The sequence below is a fragment of the Morone saxatilis genome, unplaced genomic scaffold (genome assembly GCF_004916995.1).
Source record: "Morone saxatilis isolate NCDOM2014 unplaced genomic scaffold, NCSU_SB_2.0 Contig19, whole genome shotgun sequence".
NCBI classification, from domain to species: Eukaryota; Metazoa; Chordata; class Actinopteri; family Moronidae; genus Morone; species Morone saxatilis.
Window position 1 is genome coordinate 7,277,111 of NW_023339751.1, and position 21,765 is coordinate 7,298,875.

At 40.2% G+C, this 21,765-nt stretch overlaps 1 protein-coding gene across 1 annotated transcript in view; it reads right to left on the reverse strand.

The window, feature by feature from the left end:
- Positions 1-2,489: 2,489 nt before the first annotated feature.
- The window catches only part of itga9 (integrin, alpha 9), a 49,551-nt gene continuing 30,275 nt past the window's right edge, over positions 2,490-21,765 (reverse strand). The window contains exons 16-28 of the mRNA XM_035663487.1: positions 18,672-18,824; positions 17,515-17,591; positions 16,919-17,066; positions 13,114-13,200; positions 12,852-12,931; positions 12,557-12,640; positions 11,978-12,086; positions 11,754-11,861; positions 10,298-10,423; positions 9,982-10,101; positions 9,797-9,892; positions 6,779-6,898; positions 2,490-4,820 (exon numbers count right to left, since the gene is read on the reverse strand). Coding sequence (XP_035519380.1) covers positions 4,722-4,820; positions 6,779-6,898; positions 9,797-9,892; positions 9,982-10,101; positions 10,298-10,423; positions 11,754-11,861; positions 11,978-12,086; positions 12,557-12,640; positions 12,852-12,931; positions 13,114-13,200; positions 16,919-17,066; positions 17,515-17,591; positions 18,672-18,824 — 1,407 coding nt within the window. The 3' untranslated portion in view covers positions 2,490-4,721. The remainder of the gene's footprint in view (positions 4,821-6,778; positions 6,899-9,796; positions 9,893-9,981; positions 10,102-10,297; positions 10,424-11,753; positions 11,862-11,977; positions 12,087-12,556; positions 12,641-12,851; positions 12,932-13,113; positions 13,201-16,918; positions 17,067-17,514; positions 17,592-18,671; positions 18,825-21,765) is intronic.

Here is a 21,765-nt window from a genome sequence, read left to right on the forward strand (position 1 = left end):
TCAGACACAGGAAAGAATGAACAGAAAATTGAGCCTTAAATAGACCATATATCCTATGCATTGCAGAAAAAAAACTAACGATGTTTCAGTTTGTTTCAATTTATGTGTTTACGTGGTGTCGGACTTTTTATTCATAAAAAATTCTTTGTAGACTTCTGAATGAATTAACTTGCTCATCAGTAGTATTTTTCCAGTCGCACTGTGACTTGTGTAAGACCAATAAGATTAAAGTTGATTCAAGTTCATTGTGTTCTCTTCCTTTTTCATTTGCCTCCTTTACAACACATAAGTACTGAAACCAAACACAGCAGCTAAAGAAGAAAGAGTAGCCTACAAATACTATTTGATATACAGCATGACTCAATTCTTTTGACATGCTACTGGTAGCTTGTTGGTTCTTTTATCAACTATCCAAGCCAGAGGTGAAGCCCCAATAGTGGCAAATGTAACCAATTACATTTCTAATTTTTAAGTGTGATTTAATAAGCACATCCTTAAACACATGTTCTCTGTTGCAGTGGTCGAATGTAACTTAGTACATTACTTAAGTACTGTACATGCAAATTAGAGGTATCTGAATTTAATTTAACTTTATACTTATATTCCTCCTCATTGCAGAGGCAGATGTTGAGAAACGGAGTTTCTTTATGGTTGAGAAAAATCTCAAGATCTGGCAAGATCTGGAAAGGAAATCATCCTTTCTTCCCACAAACTCAGTCTCTGCATTGAAGTTAACGATGGGGTGAGTGTTTTCACCACGTCTCTGATGCATATTGTCTTTGATGGAAGGACCTTCGTTATAACCATCAAAAAACGACTGTTGCTTTTAACCGATAAGGCGTAATGGTAAAGCCTGCATATGACTGTGCAATGGCACCGTAACTGTCACCCTTTTTCCATGCCAAGCGGTGAACCAGGAAGCCACCGTCAAGGACAGTTGGTGGGATGGAATCCAGGACAGTTTTGTTAGATTTCTTGCTTGAGAGCTCAGTGACTGCCTGCGCTAGTTGGGGCTTGTTGGCTTTACGGAAGATTTCCTTGCCTTAGAACAGGGCTCAGGAAATGAGCAGAGCTCATGGCTCATTACATCTTCCAGTGAAAACTGTCCAGTTTTCGACCATGATCCAGGAACGTTGGACAGCAAAGCCAGGCTCAATGGTTCGGTCTTGGACTTTGATGGTGGAGTCATCTGCAATGGCTGCAAGGGTTTTGTTTGAGCCAAAAATGGGTATAACACTATGCTGCCAAAAAAATTTCAATGAAGGCAAAGCAAATAATCAAAAATGTCAGTATTCTCTTCCACCCATCTTCTGAATTTGTGGAAAATTGTGAATTTAGTTTTTATTGGGTTTTAGGTATAATGCACCTTTATAACTCAAAAACATCTATAGAAGATGCATGACATACTTATTCAAATTGAAATGTGATCATTTTAAAGAGGGTCACACACAGCTCCGTTTCGGGCCTAATTCAGAAGTTGTTTATGAATCAAAAGTTATACATCACCAATTTTAGTTACTTTTGGGTGCAAAGTAAACTTTTACATTGAATGTCAAGTATGTGTTTTAGCAAAAAAGGGTATGTGTCCAAAACACCGTACTGAGGTAGAGTTACATGACATAGGCTAAATCAGTACATCTCTGGTTCACCCCAAACCAAAGATAAAACTTAAACGTAATCTCACACAATCTTGTATTGCCATAAGTATGTAATCTTGTGCAGTGTAAGTCGAATGGATTCAATAGACCAGAAAACATGGAGTTTAGAACACACCAAGATTATTGGCTAGGTCAAATAATCAAGGAGTTCTACATCTTGAAATTACACCTTTCTAGTGGTCAAACTTTGGTAAACTTTTAGTATGTTATTAAGGACACCTAATACTACAAAAAACAGCTGAGAAACCTTTTGTTAGAATTTTTTTAGGGTTAGGTGTTTTTTTTTCATATATGCAGCCGCCTAGCATCACTCTAACACAGTTACACATTCCTGAGTTCTGGGGCAGTCACCAGATGGTGTTATGATGATTGGTCTTATCATGTCCCTGGCTGCACAGTGAAGTCTCAACATTGCACAGAGCACATAAAGAAACAGGACAAAGGGTTACATGCATTATAATAGATATGATATGACTATTTAACAGAGTCATATATGAATAAACAATAACCAAGTGAAAGGGTAAATCGTAAAAATTGCCATTACAACATACTGTTACATGTGCTGTAACTGAAGATTTTTTTCAATGGTTAATTAATCAATAAATTATTATTTTGACTAATTCTTTACTTGTTTAGTCAAGTCGGTTTAGCAAAAAGCTTTGCCAGTAAATATTGTTTATCCTAAAATCTTGCAACAACACATTTGGCATGTACACATTTAGTATTCTTGAGCTTTTGTCTGCACATGTAGAGCACAACAGCCAGCAGAGAGCACCACACACCATCTAAAAAGAAGTGAAGCAACCAATAACCACACTGGACAAAAACAGCTTACAGAGCCATGGAATTTCACTCAATTTATCAACAGATAAATATACAGCTTGAACATGACTTTTAACATCAAACATACAGCACACTATAATGGAAATGATATTCAGTGACAGTAGTATACTCAGAACAAAACCCCAAATAACGGTGTGGTTAACGGCGACATTAAACATACAAACAAAATATAACCATCACAGTTAAAAATGATCAAAAAAATGTCAAGTGTCAGTTTCTCTGCATATAGGTGTAGCATCGCTTTAACAGATGCAGAGGGAAGACGTGAATGTGTACAGTATATGCCGTCATGCCAGTGGAATTAAATGGTAAAATAAAGTGTATCGGATCAATAAAAGATTCATACAGAGAGCCAAGCAATCATAGTGAGCCATAAAGTGTCATAGCACTGAAGTCTTATAGAAAAGTGTGAAACATATTAAAATATAGTTTTTGTTCTTTGGCATTGCACGTTAAACTCTGGTTCTGGTCTACTGAAAAATTACCCAAAATTCGTGAGACTGCAGTATTAATATAATTAACTATCACCTGACAATTCATTAAAAAATTCTTCAAAAATGACTTCCAAATGTATTTTTTCTTGCTATTTTGAGATAAAGCTCTTTAAATGTATAAAATAGTTAATATTCTAACTTCTTTGGCAACATTTCATATAAAATTCAATTGACTATGTTCTGCATTCACGATCAAGCCAAGCTTTAAAAGGAACATGTGGGGTACCGAGGAGTTGTGAACTTTACTAGTGGCAGATTTTCAGGGCGCTGACATTCCTCCATGTTGACTTAAAATAAGCTTTTCCCAGGAGCCCCAAAGAGCTCGTTTATGTGTTGTGATTGAGTGCAGCACATTCCCACCTATTTTTAGGGCATTACTCATGCCATGGGCCCCTATAAATGACTGTAGGTGGACTCCCATCGCAGATATTCATCTGCCCATGGAGAGTAATGTACAGTATCTCATATTTCACGCTAAAACCCAATGCCTAATAACATAATAGTAAAATTAAATATAGTCTGCTTCGGTGAAGCACCGGAAAGGTTTTGGAAGTAAATCATCTGTTCTGTCATGACGCTGAGTGAATCATTTCCTACAGTATTTCAATGAGAATTTACAACAGAATCAAGTAAGACTAAGAAACCTTTGGGGGTCCATCTGAAAAGTCAGCTGCAGACCTGAGCAACAGTTCCTTGCAAAAGCAGCTTCAGATAATTTGCTCTTCTTGCACTTCCAAGACAATGATTCAAACCATTGCAGAGAGTAAAGGCTGAAATTTAAATCTGACAAAATCACTTTTATCACTTACAAACGCCTCTGTTAAAAGCTCGACCATAAACGATGGAAAGCTTATGGAAAGTCACAAACCTTGAAATGTGAATGGCGGCTTTCATGGTCCTAATGACCACAAAGAGTGCTTTTATTGGGCCTCCAGTGCCTCTGAGACAACACTAGCGGATGACACATCAGGACAAATCATCTTAATCTTTGTGTGTGTGGGTGTAACACACAAAATTAGCTCTGGCTGATTATCTATGAGTGGGAGGGGCAGTCAGATGTGTAAAACCGATATTCATAAGCCGGAAATAGTAAAGAAAAGATACAATCTTTCACTCCTAGGAAGAACTGAATATACAAACGACTCCAATCATATACTATACAGGACATATCTTTGGCATAAAAAGTAAAGCTATGGAGCCAAGGCATTCATTCTTATCAAACATCAGTGCTTTTAGGAAAACATACTGTAGATACAGTATGTTTATAATGGCCTTCAAAACCCCAACTCTTCTCAAAGCCCAGTTTTACACAATATGGCTTAAAGTGTATGTATAAAAATAAATTTGCTATGTAACACAGCCCTGAGGGTTTTGTTGTCCACCAGTATTCAAGCCATCTCCACATCCCCGTACGGATGTGGGTCTCCATCAACAGCTCCGCTCCGCTGGCTGGGAGTTACCTCCTTTGAGATTATCTGAATTCCACAGCAAGTGTCCTCTGGCAAGCCACATTGTCACCTCAGAAGCCTGTTTCCTGGACCCCCACCCACAAAAAATATCAAGTCTCCAAAAAATATGGAGAATATTCTTCTCTTCCACATATGGAAGACTGAAGGGCCTGGTGCCACTGGGGCGCTTGGCTTCGAGACCCCATGCTATTGGATCCTTCCTGACCCAATCCCTAATCTCACTGGCTCCTCTGGGACCCCCCTCCCCACTGCAAGTCTCAGTGGTTCTTTTCCATCCAGTCCCAGCTTTCATCACTGTCATTCCTGTTCTTTTCAGCCTCAATGATCTCTCTGTAGCGCCGACGGAAGAATCCCATCTGTCAAAGAACGAGAGGAACAAAAAATTAGAGTGGTTAGTAAGGTGCATCTGTGGTCAGATCTAACTATAGGAGTGAAAACATGTGGTTTTACATGTTTGAGCACTTTTCAAACTTTTTTTTCTTGAGGTGGTCATATTTTCAAACTTACTTGAAATAAGTAGTAATGCAGAGCTGTTATTTAAAGCCAGACCACTGACTGATATTATCACATAATCACAGATAGATGATATCAGTATTGGAACACATTGTGGTATTACGGGCAGTTATGTGCAGTACTATTTCTCAGCTGGGCATAGTAACTCAAAATTAAGTAAGCTTCTTTCCCAAAATGTTGATCTATTCCTTTAAGTAACAAGACATTGCTGTACATAAATCAAAAAGATATTTTGATGGTAATTTTGGTGATGGTGAATTTAAAAATAATGTTGTCATTAAATAATACCTGTAGAGAGTACTTACAAGTTAGTATTAGTATTTTTCAACTTCTAGATATCAATGTTGGTATTAGCTTCAAAAAACATGTATTGGTCGGGTTACACTGTGAACATTTATTTATGTTACTATTTTTTGTCAAATTTATGTTGTCACCATGTGGTAACTGTGTCCCAAAGACTCACAACACTGTGTAATTCTGCCTTTAATGTTTGTTTTATTAATTTTTATTTAGAGTTTTATTCATTTCAAGGGAGCATTTTATCATGTTGTGAATCTTCGGGAAGTAGTTGACAAGAAAGATGTGCGTGTGAGTAGCACACTGATCACTGTGAGATAATGCAGTTATTAAGGAACTAGGCGCTCCAACACATAAGTGTTTCAGCTGCAGAACAGAAACATTTTTAATGAAAGAAAAAAAAACTTTCTTGCTTGTCTTCTGGATTTGATTTTACAGAGTTTGTAAAAGGGATATTATACAGCAGCTGACTCCCAGGAGTGTCATTGAAAGCACCACCAATAAGACAGTATTTAAAACATTTCCTTCTTTCAGCTGCATTATTACAAAAATCTGCAAGTTAAGATTTCTCCCGCAGTTAAACAAATGGAAAACAACGATGTCTGGGAGAAAGGAAATCAACATTGTTGCATGTCCAGCAGTAATGTAAAACATACACAATTTGAAGTTAATAAGCTAAACCACACAAATTCATCGACATGGATGGAAGCAAATCAAGCATTTCCTCTGCAGAAACGTGTTGTTTCTTTAGGAATCTAATTTTGCACTCTAACTGACATTGAACTGACCCATAACATGCATTTACCAAGTGTAATATAAAGGAGATATGAGAGGATGGGGAGAGTAGTAGATTCTTGGTGTGTATGTAAACAAAGCCGTGATGCCTCTCTCACTACGACTCCATTCATTTATCTGTGTTTGACTACTGAAGTTTATTGATACAGACCTGTACTCTCCTCAGGCATTTCCTGAAAAGAGCAATACAGGACATGTGCTGCTCTTGTAAGTGGGGTTTATTTTGGCAAGATCCTAGGACCCGTGGATTGAAGGAGGGGGGTAGGCAAATGTATCCCAGGACCAACATTCCAAGGTTTAGTTGTGGTATTCCCGGTAGAAAATGAAGCCGTGAAAAAGAAAAGGACTTTTGTGCTAACAGGGCCTCTGGACATCAATGTAATTGCCATTTCCCTTTTAGATTCTTCTTTCATGTGAGTGGTATGGTGTGAATTATTGTCCGGTCTGTGATTTGTCTTTTTCATGGTTGTTTAAGGCCCAGAGCAAGCTCTCACCCCCACCTATTCCCCTACCTCCAGCTGTCTCCGCACAACTGGATACTGTGCTGTCGTCTAACCAGAGTTAGACGCAGGGCTTCTGGCTGTGACAAGTTTGTGACAACTCCCTCTTATTTACTGATGCAGCCTCAGCCAAACATTGCCAGAAAAGTTTTGTAACTAATGCTCTAAGCTAAAAAACAAATAATCACAAACTTTGTTCATGTGTTTACCTTCCAGAGTAGCACAGCTAACAGCAGAAAGATGAGGATTCCCACCAGCAGACTGATGGCAATGATCCAGCCGACTACGTAACCCCTCGGCTCCTGACTGTGGAGAGCCTCGAACACCAGCTGAAACACACCAACACCTCAGTCAGTTAGTGAGTCATGCTCAAATACAACATATACACACAGGCAGGGACACACAAGAGTACTCATGAAGTCATGTGTAGCTAATGATGCAATGTAGTGCAACAATAACAACTGAGATACATCTTATTTCAGTCTGCTTTAGCTGTTGTCAGAAGTCTTGATTTTTATTCAAGAGGGCATTGGACTACATGCAGTAAGACTAATGGAATCAAAATCATGAATTCTGCACACTATCATGTTTCAAGCAGTATCCATTGAAACACTTTTTTTTATTGAATTCCAGGGAATGTCCATACTCTTCAGCCAGCAGCACAAATACAAATTGTATTTGACACAATAAGTGATATTTTTAGTGTCAGTTGATCGGTCGGTCCACCACTTTGTCCAGACTGAAATATTTCAACAACCAATGGATGGATTGCAATTCAATTTTGTACAGACATCCATAGTCTTTGGTGACAACCTGTACAATTAATGACATTCAGCCTTACCAGTAGTTTGTGTTTAGTGCAACTTAGCAAATCTTAGCATGCAAACACGCAGATGGTGAACATGGTAAACATCATAACTGCTATACATCAGCATCTTCATTGTGAGCATGTTAGCATGCTGATGTTAGCTTTAACTCAAAGCACTGCTGTGCCTCAGTAAAGCTTCACAAAGCTGCTAGCATGGCTGTGGACTCATCATCTTCATCATTGCCTACAACTGTCTAACAAGATGTTGTCTTTTATGTTTTTATGATTAGTATGAATAAGATAAAACTAGTCGTGAACTTTAATGCCAACAAGTATCCATCTTATTAGGTCAGTGCAATTTAAAATAATATATCGTCCACTCCCTTTTTCAGTTTGAAGCCTCATGCCTTTAAACTATGACGCTAATTCTGAGAGTTCATTCTGGGAGGCTTGGCAACTCTTAAAATATAGCCTGGTTCCACAATAAATAAGAACCATAGCCTGTTTCCCATGACATGAGTGAACACTGACCTACTGGATAATCTGTCACTGAGAGCAAAGTTAGTTCACTTAACCCACTGCACACTGTAATGTTTAACTACAATGGAGGGCAGTAGTATTTGTTGACAAATACTTATTGTAATTAGGCCAACACAATTATTTTAAATCACTTTCTAGCACCTGTGCTTTGATTATTATTTGATTGTTTTTGTATCCATCTGCTGTTGCACTTAGAAACAGTTCTTTTGAAGCTATTTGATACTTTGGACATGAGTCATTTTCAATAAAATAACAATTTAAAATAGCTCAAATTGATTTGAACTGAATTAATAGTTTGACTTGAAAGTGAAAAATAGTGAAATATTGCATTACATTGCACCACAGCTAAGCCTGCTTTAATGTCAGCATTCAGGCCTTAAATGGAAAACAACACATTCTAGGATCATGAAATAGTTGATTTTATTTACTAATGATCTTAAACAAAGGCAAATAACTGTATAAATAAATGTGTAACTCCCAAATGTCAGATAATCCTGCATAATGTGTTGTTGCAAACAATGGTGGGACAATTCAGAGTTGAGTGAGGAACTTCACTGCTTCAATGCTGCATAGGCTTTGAACACAAACATTGCATGAGACGCCAACTGTGAGCCAAGACACAACCGAATGGACAAGTGAAAATTAATCTCTTTGTTGAATAGTTTCCCACATTAGCACCTCCCCCATACACAGAGCTCTGGAATCTAACTGTTGTCATGCATGCCAAGGCGCTTGCGTGTACAGAAAAGATAAAAGCTCTGCTGGTCGTTGCTCTCTGACATTGACTTCCCCAATTTAACTGGTGCAATCAGTTAATTCTGGGAATGTGTGATTGAATGCGAAGTTCATTCAACTCAGCTCTGCGATGCAAAGTTTGACTTGCGTACTTGCAACAGAATCCTATAGATTTACATCAGTTTGTTTACATGTCACAGGGGATAAAACTGAGCTAGGCCTGCTGCGAACGATACAACCAGGGACCACAAATTATACTTTGCATTGTGTACTTTAGCCAGCAGAGACCCTGAGGGAAAAGGTAACTGTGTTTACTAAAAGCTAGGGGGCCAATAGTGGCTGGAATGAGCACACTCACTAAGTGCTGAAAGAGTGGCATGGTATGGACATATTCATGGCAGGTCTAAATTTTCCGAGCACGTCTGAAGCTCAGGGTCAGCAGTGCTGCAGCCCGGTCAGCACCCTAATCACTTGAGAGATCCCACAGCGAGCATGCTGGGTGCTCAATATAATCATCACATCTGATCCGCTGGGCCATTCAATCACTCAGTGAACAACAGTAGGGGGGAGGGTCTGTCCTTGAGCACAGCTGAGGACCCCGAAAAGAGGCTGATAGAAGTGCCACCATACAGTATACCCATACTCCCCAGCTGTTCCCTTGGCTCACATCAGTCACTCAAGGATTGTCTAACCACAGTGTGATGGACTGTGCATATAAAGATAAAAATACATGGGCTTATTGATAGATTTTTGCAGAGCCATATAGTGGGTACCCCTGTCCTTCAACCAGAATGCTTGGATTCAAGCCTCGATTAGCATCTGCCCAAAGTTAAAAGGGTCACATCATTGGTATATCAGGGTCGTACAGAGCTTAATGTCCCACTACCTGCTATTTGGTACTGGTCGTGCACAGCAGTGTACAGTGGGTTAATCATAAAGCTGTGGCTGGACACAAGGTTGGTGAGAGCGCTGACAGTGAACCAGTACCAAGTTAAGTTCGCTCTGAAGATGCTAGACATCCCTTGACTGTTATGTTCAATGTGGTTGTTTTGTGTAATTACCTTTTTTGCATTTTGTCAAAGGTAGCTAAAGTATTTAAACAAATGTGAGTAGATGGTGAATTAACAGTTCATAATGTACTCACAGAAATGTCCTCTGGCAGGCCCATTGGCACCTCCACTGCCCTGTCATTTACTTGCACACTGCCCCTCGTCACAAACTGGATCACAGAGGAACTATCCTGTGGGTTGAGAGACGGCGGATAACTGTTACTGTTAGCATCACAATAACCTGCAACTGAATTCATCAAGCTTGTGACATTTGTCTTACCCTTTTAAGAATTTCAGTGTTGAGTAGAAGTTTTATATCTATGCTCAAAGCTTCTTCTTTGAGTTGTGGACCCAGACTGCAGGAAATCGTCATACACGCTCTCCCAGGCCGGTCACAGTCCTTTTAAAAAAGACAGAGAAAGAGAGGAAGAAAACAGAGAGTAGGGAATGGGCGAAAGAAAGTGCGTGGGGGAGAGAAGTGTGATAAACAGATGTTACACTGGCTAAACAAAAAACAAACAACAAGAATCCTCACAGGGGGTGACTTTCAGTGACCTCTGAAAGGTCAAAGTGCTTCTTAAGGGCTGCATATTTACCAAGACTTTGCGTCCTGATTTGGTGAAGAAAGCAAATATGGAGTGGAAGATGCTTTCTCTGTCCTGGGGGATGGTGCACGGTGTCGGGTTCCTGTGAGGGGTGCAGTTCCCTCGGCCATCGGCCACCTGAAATGACAGTGGTGTGTTACGTTGATTAAGATTTTAGGTATCGAATGAACATAAATTAAGACAGAAATATAACAGAGTTGAGTTAAAATGTGTGGCATGAATCAGGAGTTTTATCATGTTTGTGCTGCAAAGCTAAATTTGGATTTGAGTTTGACAGCAAAAATGTAGACACAAGCACTTTTGTCACCTAAACTGGCCCAATCCCACTATTGTTATGAGTCTCCAGGTCTCACAGGAAGTTCTCCCAACAAGAAGCTGGTACCCCTCCCAGACAGATTTCCCATATGGAGTGATTTAGAGCTGTCTGGTTTACTGCCCACCCCCCAGGGAACACTTCCCCTTTCCCCTCTCCTCAGCCCGACCTGAAGCTCTGGAGGTGGAAATCTCCTTTGGCCTTCCTCATTGTCTGTTCTGTTGCCACCCAGTATGTCTGAGCTTTATTGCCGCGTTTTCTCATGTCCTGAGTGTTTTTCTGCCATTGCTGGTGTGAAGATTCATAGGCTGCACTAACTTTAACATGGGGAAATCTCTCATAAGAGCAGAATTTTCACAGTAAATGATGAAGGTTGGAGGGATTTTGTGCAGAAAAAACTAAAACATATGGAGCACCAGTAAGGAACCTGTATGTCATGTCTGAACTAATGGAGGTCTGTATAAAATGTAAGAATATCTGGCTATAAAATATAAGTGTGCAACTGTCCAGTGTGCCACAGGCTAGACGCAGTGTTAACAGCGTTTATGATGTGTGGTTCCAGGCTGGGATGGTACGGGGCAGTAGCCAGCTCTGCAGGTGTCCTATTCCTGTTTCGTGCAAGCTGTCTGATCCCCTGAAAGTGATTCCAGATGGGCTCAAGGAGGGTGGGATAGAGTCAACCCCGTCTGCCCATTCACAGTAAATACAATTAACAGCTTGAGCCCCCCCACAATCTACCTATATATATGAAAGGAGCAATGCAAGGGTTAAGAAAACATTTAAACCCAGTGGGAGTATTGTGTTTCTTTATCTAAATGCAAAATGTTGTGAAACAAAATGGTTGACTAGCTTCAGTAGCAACGTCAACACTTTCCCTTGGATTTCCACTGGCCCTGTGGTGCCTCACACTAAGCAAATTGCCCATGCCATGACAAAAGGGCCATGGATTAGCAGCTTTCTGTACATAAAACTGTCCTCTTAGGTGGATACACGCAGCTGTGCCATGAAGAGAAGCAAAACATAGTCATAGGCTGGACAAATGAGCTAAAAATGTGGCTTCCTGCAGGTGAATAAACTAATAAATAATGATTTGGTCTAGATAAATAATGTAGATAGACTGCTGTTGGCATCCACCTGTGTTTCAATGATGTGGAACATGTCAGCTCCGCTGCCAGCCAGCCGGTTGGGTATCCTGATGTCCACAGTGGAGCCAGGAAGCCTGCTGGGCCCCTTGTTTATGGCCTGGAACCACATCACACAGAGACAGGGAAAGATGGAGACAAGGAAAGGAGAAGTGAATATATAGAAAAACATGTAAAAAAATACTGAAAATCCTATATGTTCTGTGCTGGAAGTACCTGGAAAGTGAGATTGAGAGGCTGAAAGTTGCACTCCATGTCTTCCAACTGGACGAAACGTGAGGCATCAATGGAGTTTCCATACACGAAGGAGCTCGGTGTCACCACACTGCAGGCACAATGATCAAAAAAAGAGATAGAAGACGGTCAACATTTAGAAAGAAAACTATTTTAAAAGACCTTCATAAAATCTCTGGCATCAGTCATGTTATTAGCTGGACAGCAGAGTTTTCTTTAGCAGTTGAGATATGAGTCAGATGTATCCAGCTTTACTCTAAAGCCTCCCTTCACATTAAAGACAGCACAAACAGCAGCCTTATCAGATGTCAGAGCTCTGGTGGATTTGGGCTGTTTTACATCTCCTTCCCTTCTCTGTGAAGCATAGCTATGATAAAGCATTCAGAGATAAGGCTTTTCAAGTTGACATACCCCATACTGACAAAGGCTCTCCCTCTCCTCCCAAGAGCCAACAGATGAGCAACCCGTTCGCCATTTGAGGCACAAAAAACTCAAGCCAGATTTATGTTTGCATAAAAATAACTACACTGTTATGGGTGTTCATGTTTGTCTTGTTCTTACCCAGTAATAGTCGTGTCCGTCTCATGAACCAGAGGGATGGACACATCCAAACTGTTGTCGGAGAGTTTGTGCTCAGGATTAGCACTACAGCAAAAAGGAACAATAAAGTTATTCTGTCAGTTTGTAAACCAATTCAAGATTAAATTCTACAAACACATGAAAAAAGTGTTTACTCTATAGGGCATAATTTTGGGGAGATTTAAGAGGATACAACAGCATTATAATTCACAGGAATTACAAAAAATAAATAAATATTGTTAGATATGCACTAAAATGTGAGACTTTTAATGCTTACCTTTTTGCCTTAACTAAGAACTGCAATGTGTCATTTTCCCCAGAGAGCTGACTCGTGTCAAAAATAACAGCGAAATGATACTGGAGAGAAAAGGACAAATGAAACCAGGGTGTCATCAATTGTTTTCATATGATATTTGAGTATGACTGCTGTTTTTTCCATGTAAAAACACAGTGTGCACACTCTCTCTAAAAATGGTATGTAGGTTATATTGAATGCAATTTTGACAATGTGCAACTAGTTCTATCTTGGTCTGAGCTACCTTAGTCTGTGCTCTCATGAAGGGAAATCCCACGCTGCACTTGAGGAAGTCCAAATCAACAAGTCCGCAGGAAATACCCTTCTCTTCCTGCAAAAAGACAGATATACAGAGAGTAAGGGGAGGCGATAAAAGACAGACAGGCTGGAGACAGAGTGGGTGACACTCATGGAGTCACTCATGGAGACACAAAGAGGAAGACGCAGTAGACAAGAAGCAGACTGTGACAATCAGTTTTAATAAGTTAACAGGCAAAAAGCATCAGCAATGGCTTCGGAGGGTAAAATAAATACAAATATTAAGGATAATTTAATACCTATGCATGGCAAAAAGCAACACTATCTCTGCTGCAGCTTTAAAAACCCACAGACATACACCTGCCAACATTTACAGTAAGATCAAAGCTTTTTGTTAGAAACAGACTTCTATATGGAAAAGAATAGGTTGTCATATCTTATTGAAGTTCTAAATTAGGTTAAACGAAGAATGTACAAAGCTGTGATGGCACACACACATCTTGGCGGGTGGGTAATTGGACAACCTCCAGGCTGTGTGTTTGGAAGCTTGTCTAAACAATATGGAGCTTCACCGGCTGCGCTGTGTAAACACTCAAGCCTTGACCCTACGAGTGTAAGAATTCTTTTAGCGAGAGTTCACTGCAAGGCTGTCGGCTGAGCTTGTGTGCTGGAAAGCATGAAAGAGGCCAGAGATACTTCAATGATAAAAAAAAAGAGATAGACTAGTGCTCCTGGAACATTCAGCAGGGAGCTTAAGGTAAGTCATACAAAACGTCTGAATGCATGGGCCGCTGTCCACTTTGGGCCTGTATTTATAACACATTTCAAAAAGTGATAAAGAAAAGAGGTGTTGAAGGTTGCCTCCACTGACATATTTAAAGGTACACATCCATCCACGGTATCATACACACTCCCATTCCCCTTATTCAGCAGATTCCCAGTGTCCAGGGTGTGGCCATGCCCTCCATCTTCATTAAGTCAGCTTAAATAAGCAGCGTTGCCCTTTGCATGGAGACTATTACAAGGGGGAGGGGGGACCCCAGTGCAACTGGCAATGATGGAATTTCCTCTATTTCCTGTATTCCTCCGTGCTGCTGTGCAAACACCGCCTCTCCCATGGGGCTGGGCAGGATTGGGGAAGTCAGCCTGTTTACCTATCATCCACCTGGCAGCCCTTGAGAGAGAGCAGAGCACTCAGACATATGGCAAGTTGTGCCTCCATGGGGAGAAGAGCGACAGAGGTCTGTTTGTTCAGCACTTCTTCACTTTCTTTCTCTTGTCTTTCTCTGTCAGGGACAAATACACACTAGGATTTTTACAAATGGCAGGCCCATTAAATATCCCCAGGACTGTTTACCCTGCTTTAGTGTCAGATGAAGCATCTACTGGAGTAGTACGTTGTGTGGATGACAACACACAGGAGACTCATTTTCTGCATGTCCAGCACGTCTCTTTACGTCTGCAACCACTTGGGTATTTGTACATTTGGCTTTACTCTGGTCTAACTTTTCCAAACTAGCGTCATCGCCTACTTTATACTTGCTACACGGGTATGAAGATTAAGATCTACCTTTGGCTGTCAAGGCATGTGCACAGCTACCCTTCACAGCCAAGAAAATCAGTGATTCGTATATTCGTAAGGTTCACTGAAATTCACACTTTCACACATTTCTCAGTTGCATTCCCAACTTTTGGGCTTTTTACCACAATGCTTATTTCAACTGTTAAATCACCAGAAATCAGTGGTGGTATTCAGATCCTAATACGACCCCATATTAATACTCCATTACAAGTAAACACCCTGCATTTAAAGCAAAAGTGCAGCAGTATTATTAGCAAAATGTACTTTAAGTATAAGAAGTAAAAGTACTTATTATTATTATTATTATTAACGCCCCCTTTGAGAATAGTTTATATATTAATATACCAACAACTGTGGAATCTCATTGTGAGAATACAAACATTACTGAGTTGCGTTAATAATTCGGAGTAAATCTTAATCATAAAGAAAATCAAAAATTAATTACAATTTGTTTTTTATGAGCTTTGACATTATATTGAACATGAATTAGGTTATTTAAAGTAACTAGTGACTATAGCTTTCAGATAAATGTAGTAGAGTAGATTGAGAAGTAGAAATACAATGGCACAAAACGGCTGCAACAGCTCTGCCCTTTAAGAAAAAAAAAGAGAGATAAAAAGGAAAAACACAGAAGCCGGTGCAGAAGTCTCTTGAGTCCCTCGGGAGTGAAGGCAGTGCTCCTGAAACCAATTCACCTCCACAGTTTTCTGACAGCTTGTGTTTCAAGAACAACAGAGAGATAACACACCCCACTCACACTGAATATGAGGGGAGTACAAGTTCATGCTTTGCTCACTGGAAAAAAAAAGCCTCAGGGGAGGATTGGGAGCTGGCCTTAACTTTGGAAAAAAAAGGGTCACATCATCGCCTCTGACTTCTCCGGTAGTAATTAGAAATGTCTCAAAGAGCATATGGCAGTAAATCTGCTCAGTAGCCTTTGTCATCTTGACACTGTTCACTTCCTGTTCCCTTTGTGCGGCAGGCCACTCTGACTAATCAGGTTCCTGAACAAAATGAGGCTCTGCGGCTCTTGGTAACCTGATACATAATTTGTTCATTAGATTAGCTATGAAACTCAAACTGAAACACTGCTTTTCTAATATTTGCCTGCAGCATGTATTCCATTTAAATTAAATTTTAGCTTTGTTGGGGGTTTTAAATCATGTCATACGTTGTGCGCTTTACAGAGATTATCCCTATCCATCACAGGGGTGCAGAACCCAGCTGGAGGATAAACACGAGGTCCATTATGTGGAGAAAAACCTTCATGATGGATGCTGTCCCCTCAAGCAACCAAAAATCTGCTGTGAACCTGGGCAGGCTCGTATCACAGCGCTCCGTCTGACGTGGCGTCTGTACTCTGCTGTGAGCCGAGCTGCTGGCATCTTTGCAGAAAGTGAGCGAACAGACGTGATCCGAGGCAGAGGTGGCCACTGTGAAATCCATCCACATACAGCGTGGTCCCGAGAAGAGTCTCTCAGGTTTAATGTGGGATGGCGGTGGGTAGATATTTCTTTAACAGTGACAGATTGCTGAAATCATTTGCTTTTGGAGGTCAAGGAGTGCAGCGCCTGATCAATATCTCCATGAAGGACCGTCATAATCCTAAATATACTTTGCTGTATTTACCCGATTAAATATGGCCCTATTTAATCAGGTATGAGGGAATTTTTTTGACATGAGTATTTGAGCGATTTGAACGGTACATAAGTCAAGCTTGTGGGAATATGAAGTATGTGCCTTCTGATATGTTCTCGTGCACATAGCTCATATGTTGTTGACATGGCGAGTCTGCATTGAATGAGGCAGAGAAGCGTATGACAGGTCAGCCAGAGGAGCTGCCCGTGAGATGGGACAGCTGCTGCTGGGGCTCTCCTGCTCCTCATCCTTTCAACTGCAGGCCTGCCTACACAGCACAGACAACGATTTAACTTGGCCTCTCGCAGGTCTGTCTTTCTGTATGCTTCACTGTTTAGACTGCACTCCTGACATTTAATCATTCTTTTAAAATAAACAGTCTTGTAGAAAAGGTACATCTCAGTGAAAACTAATATTAAGCTGATACGTATGTGTAAAGTTTGACCCTCTGTATCATGTCAGTGATCCGTGTGTGCTTTACCGACGTCTTTTTAACTAAACAGCCGAATGCATTTCAGAAATAAACGTTCACTTGAGTAAATAAACAGCAGATACTTCAAGAGGGACAGACCTTCTGCCAGAAGTTGATGTAGAAAACTTCTCTGGAGAAGTTGAAGTAGATGTTGGTGTCGTAGGCGTCATCCCCAGCATTGGAGATGGTCAGGTTCAAAGAGACGTTCTTCACTCCTCCGAGGGCCAAATGTGGTTTGCTGTACAGCCTGATGGGGAACATGAAGTAAACAATGGATTTCAGAGAATAAATAAACATTGGGATGTCACAGGAGGAGCAGTCATTTATATGAGCAGGGAATCTAAGTTTGTTTTATTTTGAATTTTTTTTACTTTAAAATGAAAGTAAACAAAGATGAGTGTCCTTAAAATAGAGCACTGGCTTGTTTTTTGGAGTAAAACAAAGAATATATGTAAAAGATGACTCCTGTTTACAGAGACAGACGCATACTCTCAGTAAATGTACAGAAAGCAAAAGATACACAATAAAAAGAGAGGGAACTCCCAAAGTATGGAAAAACATATGGATATTCTCCAAGCATGCGTCATGCTTCCACTACCCACACCCACATGGCCTATGACGTCAGCTTGCTTCCTCAGCGCTGAAGAAAAGGCAAAGACAGAATGAATCTAAACTGTGAAGTGGAAGGTGTTTACCCGGAGAGCAGCAGTTTCCCATGAAGCCTCAGGTCTGCAGCACAGTCGTCTGACAGGCAATTCTTCTCAAACCAAGTCTGAAGAGGAAACAGTAAAGTACACAGTTCATATGACCTCATGCTGTCCATGCAGGGAACACACCGACTCCATGTTCAGACTAGGGGGCAGTATTGTGTTGTTGTTGGAGCCATCCAGTAGGATTTTTATTCAGGAAGGCCACAATCTTTACTCTATCTGATCTCTCTTTTAATCAGTCAGAGGAGAGTATTTGTTTAAGGCTAAATCATGAAAGGAAATCTAAGTCAAGCGGTTAAGTTCAATGTAACGATGAGTTTCAGATAAATGGATTCTGTAGGTGGTGAAAGACGCAAATCCCTCAGTTTTTCAAGAAGTGCAGACAGTGAGGAAACACATGTGGGGCAGGTTAGAGGTGGTTGCAAAGCAAATAAATGAATCAGTCTTTTTGGATTCCATTCAAGAAAAGCTAACACAGACAATAATAAGCTGGTAACCAACACCAAATCATTATAACCTCAATTTGCGCTATTTCCTTCATTCCATCTGTGGTCTGAGCGAAGTCATGACTTTGTTCTTTATAATCAATTAAGGAGATAAACTACATCAGAAACTGAATCAGTTAAAAAATAACTGTCATGTAATTTCCAACATTTTTCAAAAGTTTCAATATAGTTTATAAATATAAATCAAAAATGAGATTGAACCAGGCTTAAATTTGAAAATAATCACGGTCTTGTGCCACAAATCATATCTGGTGCTCATTTTAATGCTCAGAACAATAAATTATCTACTTAATTTTAGGGCTACAGTGTCTCATACCCAGTGATAACAGCTTTTATCATGGATCATATACTGAGTTCCAACCACAGAAATAATAATGTCCAATGATTTTTTACAATATACACTGGAAATGGCAAAAAGATGTTAATATTCATGTCTCACAACGGTTTGATTCTATTTAATCCTGACAACAATTCTCCACATAGCTACTGTATCAGATTTTATCAAAATAAAAATGTATCAATCAGGGTAAATTTTGAATTTTCACACTTCTCTACACACTTGTTTGTTACCATATAACTTTTATCATATATTTAAACACCGTCAATTCATCACAAAGCATTTCTCAGAGTATTTACCTCATTCCTCACTGCGATCTTGCTTCCTTTCCTCCATCGTAACACTGGAGTGAGTGCGGGCAGGTCTCGCTCCTGGTGTCCCGTCAGCACATGCTTCCCCAGGCTGTAAGCCACTTCAAACGTGATGGCTGTGAACACGTCCTTCACATCTTTCTGTAGAGAGCACAAACAACAAGGCTATTGGGGAAAATTTGTCCCACCATAGACACCAAACTGTTTTTAACCTCAAAGAAATAACTGTCATGTAACAGCCTAAGCAATTATGGTAATTCAACATCTTTCTCCAATTGACGCCTGGCGTAAAGACTGATTACACAGCAGATTATCGGAAGATCTTACAGTCTGGATATGATGTTATCACTGTGCCAAAGATCCACAGGGTTGAACACAGATGTAATTATAGTGAAGAACCAATCCAATCTGTATGGTTTAAATGGATGGGTGACAAAACTCTCTCATCAATAACTCCTCTTTGTCATTTTGCTGAAAGTAATAAAAAGCAGGGTCACCACTAAGTTCTCAGCAAAGCAAACATGGATCTTTTTTTTTTCAACCTGCTGGCACTGCCTCTGAGAAATATCTTTGTGTTTCTGGCGGCTTCATCCGAGACCACAAAAGAAGTGTTTGATTTGGCATCAGGTTTGGAAACAATGCAGACGGAATGAAAACATAGAGCTAAATGTGATCAAATCCCAAATCTTCATTAGATGACAGCGCTGAGAGACGTACATGGGAAAAGTAGATACGGCTGTGTCTTTTTCATCTATTCTGTCCTTTACAATTACACTCAGGTCTTTGAAGGCTGTGCACACAAGTTCCATAGGCAACCTGTATCCCTTTGCCCAACTGATGTCTACCAACATGGAGCCAAACCCACAACGTAAACACAAAGGGCTTCCTTGTGTTTTCCGGTGGTCACTTAGGCCACTCGTTCTTTTGCACTTTCTCTCTTTTGTCCATTATCGCAACATTTTCCACCCACCCATCCTCTTCCCTCAGGCAGGCGCACAGCCAGTCTGGGCTTTGAACATATTAGGCATCACCAGTAGGGAACCCATCCAACTCATCAACAGTGAGAGAGTTATAGCAGGAAAGAGTGAACGTTAGTGCAGGACATGAATCGACAAAAACAGAAAAGGGTTCAGTTGGGAAATGGTGCTGCACATAGATAAAGACACGGCCTTGCTGATAACATCAGTTTTTAGTGATTGTTGCTTGGTTGAAAATAGGGCTGAAATTCATATTTTATTTAATTATTAACTCATTCTCTTGACTAATCCTTTTATTTATAACTATTTGCCAAAGCCCAAGCTGACAACGTCACATAACTTGCTTTGTCTGACCAACAGTCCAAAACCCAAACATATTAAATTCACTGTTAAATAAGAATAACAGAAAATATTCACATTTAAAAGGTGGAATTATAGAATTATTTTGGATTTTTGCTTAAATAAGAGTCTGCAATACTAACATGCTGATTTATTTGGTTTAGCTGACATACCTAGCCTTAACAATGAACACCTAACCAGGTATCAAAACAGTAGCATAATGATTTTCTGTCAATGAACTAATCAATTAATCAACTACTCCTTTCAGCTCTAATTGAAATTGGCAACATTAATTGCCCATTACAGAGTCGAACTGGTTGAGTATTTCAGAGGCAAGAGGTTGACCACATCCATCACTTGACTGCAATTCATGCCTCATTAGACTTATAGAGACGGTGTTGTTCTAGTAGCATGTCAGCTTAGCTGGGAGGTAACATGACACAATGTTGTAGTCAGTGCTGGACAAGTGGTGGTAAACTAAGCCCTCAGCCTCGGTAGTCATTAAAGCAAAAAGCTTGAAATGGCCCCTGTCCGCTGGCCTCTGAGTGAACTGACCCCCTGGGAGTTAACTGCTTGGGTCTCTAGCCCCAAACTCCCACGGCTTATCTCACATTTTCACAAGCCAAGGGAGAACATAAGAGAGACATAATGACTTGAAATGAAATGCCGTGCTTTTTTTGCAATCTCATGCTTAGAGAGAGACTTTTATGTACAAGTAAATAGGCATCATTTTTCCATGCAACTAGAGTGCTGTAGAGGGATTTCTGCATCTTTTTAACAGAGCATGTATTATTGTGCACGTACAGGATCACTTTCTTCTTCAAAACACAGAACAGACTGCAAACTAACTGGACAGCACCCAAGACTCACAGCAAGCTCATATTAGGAGTGCCGGAGGTTGTTCAGGAACACTTGGACTAAGCTTTTATTATCCCCTGATCAATGCTGCCAATTGCCCCACCCGAGTCCACGCCCCTGGCCCAGTCACCTACTCCCTCCTGATCCTGTATTTGTGGACCAGAGGAGTTCCTGAGTCCCAGCTGAGAGGGACACCAGCTAGTGTTAACTGCCTGGTGCCTATAATTTTATGGAAAGGAACCCAACAACTGTTTCTTACATGCTGGTGAAGCTTGTGACAGGTCATTCTCTAGTGAAAGGCTTCCTCTGTGTTAATCCTCATTCAAACACAGAGACCGCAGGGTGGGTCCCTGATCTCAGAACAGATAGAACAGTTCTGGGATTTGTTATTTAAAGACCATTACAATGAAAGTTGACATATGAGACAGTATGTTTATATCTGTTACCAGTTTATATCAGTTTAAAGCAATAGTAAAAAAAATAAAATAAAACATTCCTACTCTAATGAATGAAAAGTTGAACTCCTGAGCAGTAAAACACAAGCTTGCTCATTTTATGGGTTTCGCTGCTACAGCCTTACTTGGTCTGGTATGACCAGTAGCTTATGTTGGTTAAAATTAGTTTGCTTACTTTATGAATCTTTTCTATTTGTGCTCACTTACGTTAGGTTTTAGCATGTAACAGATAAACATTTTCATGGTTTTATCAACACAAAACAAGACATAAACACACAAAAACATGCTTATTGTTTCCTGCTTTGGGTCCCATTTTATTTACTCTTTATAAGGTCTATACTGATGACGTCTTTAGAGATTCAGTGTGTAACATTTAAGATTTATTGTCAGAAATGGAATATAATATGCATAACTATGTTTTCATTAGCGTATAATGACCTGAGATCCACCACA